A 10,235-nucleotide genomic window follows, 5' to 3' on the forward strand; every position below is an offset into this window, starting at 1 on the left:
GGGCAGGCAAAGGGGCGGGTTTCGAGATACGGCCTCCTACTCCCGTGGGCAAAAAAGGCCCCTCACGAAGAGTCTGGGGAAGCCGGGCCCACAGCGGAGGGGCCCGGACAGAAACTCTGTCCTCAAGGGCAGCGATGGGGAGGCTGAGAACAGAATCGACAGTCTCCCGGACCCCCGCAGTCCCAGCTGGTCCGCAGCGCTACCTGCCTCCCAGTGGCCTTGGCACCAACTTCCCACCCGGTGTTCTGGCCCACCTGGCTGCAGAGAACTGAGTGCTCCTCTCCCTTTTTCAGGAATAGGATCCCAGAGCCTAATATCCCTCCTGGCAGCCCAGCTGGCACTCTTTCCATTCTGAGTCTCGTCTCAGTCTGGGTTTCCCAAGGGACCAGAAAAGCTGTGCTTTCATGGTACTGACCCGGCTCAGAGAACTCAACTTCATTGCGCTGGGAGATAAGGACACCTATTTGGCTACTCTACTCTAATAGGGTGTTTCATCCCTATTCACCCTCCCCTATCACAGCTGGACTGAACGTAGAGAGGAATACCTAGGGAGAAAGAGATAGATGGACAGTGGGGAAGACCCAGGCATTTGAGCCCCCCTGGCCAAACGGAAGATGAACATGTTAATAGACATGAGCTGCTTTGAAATTTTATGGCCTGGAAAATCCAGGCCAATACTAGCTCCCCCCACCCCCAGCTCTTCCTGGGGTCAGGTGACTGTCTTCCCCTCCCCCACTGAGGTTCCCCCTCCTTCAACTCCAGGGAAGCAGGCCCTCTCTTATTCCTTAGTGGCTTGGCAAGATCCCCCACCCACTCACCCACACACACACACACACACACACACACATATACTGGTTGGTTTTATGACTCTGAACAGAAGAGGGGGGAGACTAGTTTATTGGCAGATGGGTCATAAAAAGCTGAGGCTGAGGGGAGTCCTAGTGGCCCACCCCCCTGGGAGAGGCACAGGAACCTAGGTGTGTGTCTGGTGCATCTGGGAGGCTGAGTGCCTCATATTGCCACACATGTTTCTGCAGACCTCAGCTCCACAGTACTGGGTTAGGGCTTTAAAGAAACCTCAAAGAATCAGGAAACTAATGGGGAGTAAGGGTGATGGCATGGGAATTTGGTCTTGTGTTCCTCAGTCTCCCTTCTGTCCTTAAGACTTCTGCTTATGAAAGCTAGAGTCAGCTTGAGGGACTGACTGAGGGCAGCTTGGGGCGAGGAGGGATGGTTGGGAAACAGAGTTGTAAAGGAATTCTGTTCAAGAGTTTGTTCAAAGATGAAGGGTACAGAGGAGAAAGAGTCTCGTCTATGCGGTATAGTGTGTGTGAGGATTTCCAGGATGGGTGATGGGCTGTGGACTTCCTCTTGCACCCCACTGTCTCTAGCATCCCTTAGCCAACAGGCCTGAGCCTGGTAATGGGGATGCAGGAAGTGAACAGATCCTGCAAGCATGGATTGGGCAGTGCATGTTAGGCCCTGGGGTGGGGGACACACCAGCATGTGGAGTCCCATCCCAACTTCCATCCCTTACCCCCTGGACTTGTATGACTAGGGAACTGGGTCTCCAGCCAGGTATTGTACGTCCCCTTTAAGAGCTTAGCAGAGCTCTTAAGAGAGGGAGGGGGAGTGGAGGGGAGGGGAGGGAGAGGGGGGAAGAGGAAAAAGAGACTTTTATAGTCTAATCCCCAGGGACCCACTTTAATAAGAGACTTGTGCTCTGCTAATCGGGGGAGGTGTTTGTCAGTAGAGATGGCCTCCGTTCCCCTCCCCCTTCCTCCCTTCCCCCAGCCCTCAACCCTGGACCCCAGCCCCCACCTCTCCAAGGCTGCTATGCCTGCCCTAGTTCCCTCTACCCTTTCAGGCTCTCCTACCCAGGCTTCATCCTGGGAACCCAGCCCCCTGCCCTTCTGGGAGCCAAGCCCAGCCCCTGAGTTTCTCTCTCCTCCCCATACTAAGAGGCCCCTGCCCTCTCAGCCCAACCTCCTGCCCCTAGGCCTTCTAGCCTGGGTAGGGAGTGTGTGTGTTGGGGGGATGGGGAGGGGGGAAGGGGAGGTGGTGTGCAGGGAGGGGGTTGGGCTTTTGCTGAAAATAGTGCAATGACCTCTCTCCCCCATCAGCGCCGCCTACTAAACCTGACCTGCTGCCTGCCGCCAACCCAATCAATCCAACACAGATGTGGCCCCTTCCCCTCCCCACCAGAGCTGGGCTTATGTGTGTGTTGGGGATTCTCTCAAAGCCCCGGTCCCCTCTGTGGCTCTACCTGTTTCTCCTTTGTTCCTCACTCTGTACCCTTTCTATCCTTTCTCTTCTTTATCTTACTGGGTTTATCTTCCTCCCACCTTTAGATTCCTAACCCCTCATTCACTCCTGTCTATCCTCTTCCCCAGTGTTCTCCAACTCCCAAACTTACTTCACGTCCTCTTAGCATCATCTCCCCCTCTCTCCTACTTTAGGCTCCATTTCTCTGCTTATGTCCTCTTCTAACCTGCCTTCCTCTCTAACAGTCTCTGTTACCTCCCTCACCATCTCCAGTCTCTCTCCTGGCTCATCCGCTTTCCCTTCTTTCTCCCTATGTCCTGTCCCCTTGAAGTACTGACTGTCCCCATAACCACTGTGATGTCCACTGTTGCAAATGCATGGTGATTCCCTGAGGTGGGGATGGGGGACTCTTAAGAATCAAAGACTTAGATGGGGCCCTGGTGCTTAGTCTGTTACCTTCAAACCCTGGGTTATCTTAGGTAGCGGGGTAGGTTTAGAGCTTAGCAAACCAACAAAAATTTATTGAGAAGCTACTGTTTTCATATCATTTAATGTTCAGCACTTCTGTGAAGCAAGAATCATTATCTCTATCACACTGAGAAATTTGGCGGGTAAGGTGAGATACTGGTTAACAAAGAGTGATTGCACTTGCTTCAAATGTAGCCAAAGAACAGTGATTACACTTGCTTTAATTGTAGCCAAAGAACAGCTTAGATTCCAGGAAGAACTTTAGGCACTTGCCTGTATGATTTAAGATTGGGAGTTCATTCAACATGTATTTATTGGTACTATGGTACTAAGGCCACAATGGTGAGCAAAATAACACCGTATTAACAGTGTCCCATGGAGATTAGTACCTAAAGGAAAGAAAACAGACAATTCCTATGCTGGAATTAAGCACAGTATGACATTTGGAATATTGCTTGTCACTCCCCATCTTATCAGTAGCTTCCCTACCCCAGGTTATCCTAACTTCTGAACCTTCACTTTCCAAAAACTTACTCTACTGAATCATCACTGAAGCTCTAGCTAGTAGGGTAACTGGAGGAACTACCAGAGCCCTGAGATCTCAAAGAAATGAATCAAGGAAAAAGAAATTGCAGAGAGACTTTGTGTATCATGTCCTGAATATATGCAGATCATTAAGCACTTTCTTCACCATCTCACCTGAAGGGTCCTCTTCCTGGGGTGGAGTAGGGCAAGTAGCTGATGAGAGACAACATCCTAAGTCTTTCATGATTATGCAGAACTCAAGACCTAGGCATGATATTTCCTGACCATATTTATATAGCTCTGAAAGCTCACTCATGTTCTTTCTATCTAGAGTGAGAATGGATATTTCTAAGATTTGGAAGGGGAACTAGGATGAGCTGGAATGGAAGCAGACATAGTTACTTATTGAGCATCATCTTTTAGACCCAAGAAGGGTCAATTTATGGTCCAGAGCAAGGAGTCAAAACGTAAAGTTGGGGTGTTGTGCTTTTTATAAAGACTTACTGGCACTGGACTAAGAAACCAAAGGAATCTTTAGAGTAGAAGAGAAGACTAATTACAATTGATCTGGTGTGTTATTTCTGATGCTTTGGGCAAATAGGAGGACATAGAGAGGTACCTTTTCCCTTCCTCAAGAGCTGGGGCAATAGGGGCAGAGCCTATGGCTCAAGGAGTAGGGCACCAGCTCGATATACTGGGTATGGCGCGTTCAAGCCTGGTCCCGGCCAAAAAAAAAAAAAAGAGCTGTGGCGATAATGGTTGATGGTAAAAATGGTAAAGAGTAAGCAGCTGAGGAAACTTGTCCTTAAGAGGGAGGGAATTGGGAGACAGATGTACAGGAATGCATAGGTAGTTCCATTCTGATGTGTATATACCCTTCCTAGGAAGGAAGCATAGATCTGAATTCTGCTTTATTTAATGGGATAAATTTAGCTCATGTTCCCAGTTTGAACCTTGGGTTATCCCCTCTGAGGCTGTATTTTTTTTGTGTGTTGGGGGGGAAGGACTGTGCCAAGTTTCATCTGACTATTATACAAATCAGAGCAGAAATGAGTGACCTAGGACAGCAGGTGTGATAATAGGTATGGCTTTTATGATGATCATCAAAGATTCATAAAAAGTTGGGTTCCTGGCTCGGCACCTGTGGCTGAAGTGGCTAAGGCACTAGCCACATACACCTAAGGTGGCGGGTTCGAATCCAGCCCGGGCCGGCCAAACGACAATAATGGCTGCAACCAAAAAATGGCCAGGCGTTGTGGTGGGCGCCTGTAGTCCCAGCTACTTGGGAGGCTGAGGCAGGAGACTTGCTTGAGCCCAGGAGTTGGAGGTTGCTGTGAGCGTGATGCCATGGCACTCTACCCAGGGGCATAGCTTGAGGCTCCGTCTCAAAAAAAAAAAAAAAAGTTGGGTTCCTACATGCTGGGAAAAGTTGGAGGAAGGAAAGGTTGCTGGTGAAGGGAGAATTCTCTGGTAACTATCTTTGCAGGTTACCTGATGGAGGGGAACCTTTGCATTAAGGTAAATGGATTAGGGAATGGGTGCAGATTAGCAAGGCCTGACAAAGCCTGTATCCTAACAGGAGAGGAGACACTGTTTTTGGGTACCAGAGACACAGTAGTCAGTAAGACAGGCATGGGAGAAGGGTAGAGAATTGGAAAACTCAGGCAGAGGAGTCCAAATTGCTGATACCACTGAGTATCATTTGTTGATGCTGTGCCCCCTTCTCTCTTATCAGCGGATCCAGCAGTACAGACAGATGGCAGTCCTCTATGCTGCCATTTCCACTTCAGCCCCAAGGTGATGTTCACAAAGGTACTGAAGGCTCAACTGTGGGTGTACCTGAGGCCTGTGCCCCGTCCAGCCACAGTCTACCTACAGATTTTGCGACTGAAACCCCTAACTGGGGAAGGGACTGCAGGGGGAGGGGGCGGAGGCCGGCGTCACATCCGTATCCGCTCACTGAAGATTGAGCTGCACTCTCGCTCTGGCCACTGGCAGAGCATCGACTTCAAGCAAGTGCTACACAGTTGGTTCCGCCAGCCACAGAGCAACTGGGGCATCGAGATCAACGCCTTTGATCCCAGTGGCACAGACCTTGCTGTCACCTCCCTGGGGCCGGGAGCTGAGGGGCTGGTGAGCAGGGGTTATTAGGTGGTGGAGGGTACGTGTAACCTGGCCCTAAGGACAGGGATGTGGGAAAAGGTAGACAAAGAATGTGAAGAAGGGGTGGGTGGGATGGCTCACACCTGGAATCCTAGCACTCTGGGAGGCCAAGGCAGTGGATTGCCTGAGCTCATGGGTTTGAGACCAGCCTGAATGAGAATAAGACCCCTTCTCTAAAAATAGCTGGGCATTGTGGTGGGCACTTGTAGTCTCAGCTACTCAGGAGGCTAAACTAAGAGAATCGCTTGAGCCCAAGAGTTTGAGGTTGCTGTGAGCTATGACGCCAAGGCACTCTACTGAGGGTGACAAAAAAGACTCTCTAAAAAAAAAAAAAAAAAGAATGTGAAGGGGACTAGCATTATTTGTCTGAGGCCAGGAGCTAATTCTAGAGGAGGAGTTGGATGGTAGGGTGGCAACTATCACTTTTCAGGGATCCAAGCCAGCCAACAACTGAAAACTTAATTTGAAGGTAAAGGTGTCATTGGGAGACTTGTGGGAACACAGAAACTTGCCATTGGTGAGGCTTTGGGCAAAGGGGCTGATGAGAGTCAGGTTGCAGAAAAAGGATGAATTAGGGAAGGAGAGCTGAAGGACAGATGGCCAGCTGGAAAGAAAAGTAGATAGAGGATAAGGTCTGAGAGTGGGGGCAGTGGAAAAGCTGAGAAGTCCCGGGTTTCTATTTTGGTGCTACTGTTGAGAAGCAGGTGGGCAAGGAACAGGGAAGAGGAACAATTTGGGGTATATGACATCTCTTTCCCCTCTCCCTGCTCCTCAGCATCCTTTCATGGAGCTTCGAGTTTTAGAGAACACAAAACGTTCCCGGCGGAATCTGGGCTTGGACTGCGATGAGCACTCAAGCGAGTCCCGCTGCTGCAGATATCCCCTCACAGTGGACTTTGAGGCTTTTGGTTGGGACTGGATCATCGCCCCTAAGCGCTACAAGGCCAACTACTGCTCTGGCCAATGCGAATACATGTTCATGCAAAAATATCCACACACCCACTTGGTGCAACAGGCCAATCCAAGAGGCTCTGCTGGGCCTTGCTGTACCCCCACCAAGATGTCCCCAATCAACATGCTCTACTTCAATGACAAGCAGCAAATTATCTACGGCAAGATCCCTGGCATGGTGGTGGATCGCTGTGGCTGTTCTTAAGGTGGGGGACTGAAGATGCCTCCCCCACAGACCCTACCCCAAGACCCTGGCCCTGACCCTCAGACCCCCAAGCCCTAGAGCTCCCTCCACCTCTTCCCGTGAACATCACACCTTGTTCCCTGACCAAGCAGTGTGCAATACAACAGAGGGAGGCAGGTGGGATTTGAGGGGTGAGGGGTTTGGGGGAAAGGGGAAGGAGAGGATGGTTAGGTTGGGGACTGTTTGAAGTTTGCAGATGAGAAAGTTTGGCAAGAAGACAGAGAGATGTAGAGACAGAGGGATAGAGACAGAGGAACAAAAAGAGCAGCAGAAAGAAGGCAAAGGGAGGGAAAGGCAGAAGAGACAGACTAGACAGAGACAAACACTGAGAAAGAGACTGAAATGGAGTAATAAATGAAAGCCCCACACCAAGCTTTCTTTCTTCCACTGGCAAAGTAAGGGGCTTGGTATAGTTTGGGGTAATCCCCTGACTACTCTGTAGAAGAGGAAATCAAAAATCTAATTTTTAGCTTCTTCCTTCTCTTCCTCCAACAGTGGCCAGGGGAAGGGAAGTGAGGGCAGGGGCAAAAGTTAAGGATTTGGGAGTTTTATTTATTTATTTATTGTGATTTTTCATTTTTTTGGTATTTGGCTTTATTGGAATAGGAAGGCCCCTACCCATTGTGCCCAATTTGTCCCTTTTCCCCTAAACCCTACTCTCCCCCAGTACCTATCCACTTAAGCACTTGTATAAAGCCTCCAGGGTTGGGAATGGGAGTAAAGGGCAAGAGGGCTGACACATGGAAGTTTGTAACCCGTAATCACCCTAACTCAACCTTTCTGAGCCAAACAGGTTGAATTGGAAGCAGAGGTTAGAGCTGGGGGCAGGGAGAACCCTCAACATCCAGGATCTATGTAATGAGAGCCACTAAACTAACCCTCAGGTCCACCCTCAATAATACTGGGTTATTTAGCCAGAGGGTGCTGCCTGCACATGCCCAAATTCCCTCAGCCAAGAGAGAGACCAAAGAGCCTGTGGAATGCCCCTGCTCCCAGCCTCTATCTTCAGGTCAATAAAAATGAGAGTATAGTGATCCCAGAGTCCCCTAGGTCTGGGAAGGGTTTGGAGGAGTCAAGAAAGGGGCAAAAAGGAGGCTGAAGGTTACAGGGCATTTGAACCCAAATCACTGCTCTCGGCTAGGGAATTGAGCCAGTAGATAAGGTGGAAGGGATTCTGGAGACGGGGACATTTTAGTCCCCCAACCCCAAAGCTCAGGGTGGAAGGGGGGAGAATAAGGGAGCAGAGTGTCTATAATTATTTTTACCATTTATTTTTGGAATCTAACAGTACCTGAAAGCAGGGAGGAGACAGTACAATGGGGAAAAGCATCTGATAAGGCCAGTTAGAGCACAGGATGGGAAGGATGGAAATTCCCTGGTTTAGAAGGCTAGGAAGCAGGCAGAGAGTCACTAGTCAAGTCACTAGCTCAGCCCATTCATTCCTCCCCTAATCCTGACCCACCCTCCTCTGGACTCACCATGCCTCAGTTTCTTCCCCTCGACGGAATGAGAAATAGCAGCACCCGCCACAGCCAAGAGATGAATTCTGAGCACTTACCACGGGCACTTTATGGACATAAAATACCTCTCGCTGTGGGACAGATAACCAGGGCACCAGAGTAGTGGTGAAGAGATGCGAGGCTTAGAGGAGTCACAGGCTTCAAAGTACTCAAGTTTCCCTCTGCCTCCCAGCTGGACAGTGCCTGAAGCCAAGGAGTTGAGAATCTCCTGATCCACACCCTATCCATACCTCATCACCAGGCCAGACCTCTTGGCTCCAAGCTAGAGCCTAGAGGATGTCAGGAGGGGAGAAGAACCTTTAGCAAAATTATCAGTCTGAGTAGAGCCAGCAGTTATGGGTCTGACACCAACAATATTAAATGGAAGTTAAGCCTGAGCTGGAGAGCAGACCTGGAAGGCAAGCTCTTCCTGAAAGCATGACTCCCATTTGGCCCAGACGGTAGAAGGGGCAAAGGTATGTGACCTGCCCTTGAAAAGGTTAGTTCTGTTGGTGAGCTTTAGCATCTTATTCCTATTCTCATAGTGAGAAAGTGAAATAAGGTGTTTCAGTATAGAAATGGGCAGGGGCTGTTAAGCTTTTCAATTCACCTTCTCCCATATAGCAGCTACATTAAACCCAAGCTTCTCTTCTCTGGCCCTGTTCTTCATCCTTCCTTCTGACCCAATCTTGGAGAACAAGACACATGTGACCATCAACACCACTCACATTTCTATGGTGGAAGGAGAGGAATAGAGAACTGAAGAACAGAAGATGACTCCCTCCAAGGTCAAATGCCTCTTGATCTTGGCACAGGGTTGAGATTGGGCAATAAGCATCAGGTAACTTTCCTCTACAGATTATAGAGCTGGGGCACTAAATGTGGGGGACACCTAGAATATTGCCCCTTTAATACCACCAAATAAAAGACCTTTTGTGGGGGGGGGGATGCTTTCTTTTATGAACATAAATCTATGAGCTGAGGTCTCATTCCCTTGTTCCTCCCTACCCCCAAAGAGGCATGGGGTAAAGAGGCTTGAGGGCATAGCTCAGCAACCCAGTGGGAGCTAACACCCCACCTCCACCTGTGTGTGGACCTGGCCAGTGCCCCTCTGAACATATCATTATTAGTGTAATTATTATTTACTTTGTGTATTTGTTACATTGTGTGCGTGATAGCCTTTGTTTGTTAAGGATGTCTGAGGAGTATGGGGTTGACAGGGGCACTGGAATGCCGGGAAAGGACTTCTTCACTGAGATCAAGGCTTCCTGGAGGGAACCACTGCAAAAGGCCATCAGGCAGTTTTCAAGTTATGTGACAGAGGGCAAAGATGGCCATAGGGTGCTCTGAGTTTTGGGATGGTCACATGACACAATCCAGCACTTGAACCTGAAAAAAGAAAAATAAAAGCAGTCAAAGAGTTTAGAATTCAGTGCTGAGCTCTTCTCCCTAATCAAGCGCCACATTTATACTTTGGAGACCAGGAAGCAAAGAGGATCTGAGAGAGGAAACCTTGTGTTCAAGGACTAAGAAGATGGGATCCTTGGGACAACAGAGAAAACACTAAGGGCATGTGGGATGAGTGCTGGGACACAGTCAAAGGGAGAATGGGCAGAGGATATAGGAAAGGGAGAGCACCTAGAACAACCCTTCTCTGGAGAGCTTGATCCAAAACAGACCCAAAGATTACAACAACTTCTAAAGTTCTCTTGAGATGATCCAGCTAATGTCTGTTTTACTCTGCTGCAGTCCGCAGTACCTGATTCTTGGTTTCTTCAACAAAGTTTTATGGAGATCCATACATCAAACTAACTTAGCTATTCAATTTAACTATAGCAAGAGTGGCTTAAAGTTACCTTAAGGGCAGTACCTGTGGCTCAGTGGGTAGGATGCTGGCCCCCATATGCCAAGGGTGGCAGGTTTGAACCCAGCCCCAGCCAAACTGCAACAACAACAGAAAAAATATCTGGGTGTTCTGGCGGGCACCTGTAGTCCCAGCTACTCTGGAAGCTGAGGCAAGAGAATAACCTAAGCCCAGGAGTTGGATGTTGCTGTGAGTTGTGATGCCACCGCACTCTACCATAAGTGATAAAGTGAGACTCTGTCTCTAAAAAAAAAAA

General features: G+C 49.1%; 1 protein-coding gene across 1 annotated transcript; it reads left to right on the forward strand.

Moving 5' to 3' along the window:
- The first annotated feature begins 4,013 nt into the window (after positions 1-4,013).
- Positions 4,014-6,577, forward strand: GDF11 (growth differentiation factor 11). The gene is made up of 4 exons (XM_012805503.1): positions 4,014-4,023; positions 4,994-5,070; positions 5,257-5,391; positions 6,197-6,577. Exons 1-4 carry the CDS (start codon positions 4,014-4,016, stop codon positions 6,575-6,577), a joined length of 603 nt encoding a protein of 200 aa, XP_012660957.1.
- The last annotated feature ends 3,658 nt before the right edge of the window (positions 6,578-10,235 follow it).

This window comes from Otolemur garnettii, unplaced genomic scaffold, assembly GCF_000181295.1.
Source record: "Otolemur garnettii isolate 467f Iridium unplaced genomic scaffold, OtoGar3 scaffold00043, whole genome shotgun sequence".
In the NCBI taxonomy this organism is placed as follows: domain Eukaryota; kingdom Metazoa; phylum Chordata; class Mammalia; order Primates; family Galagidae; genus Otolemur; species Otolemur garnettii.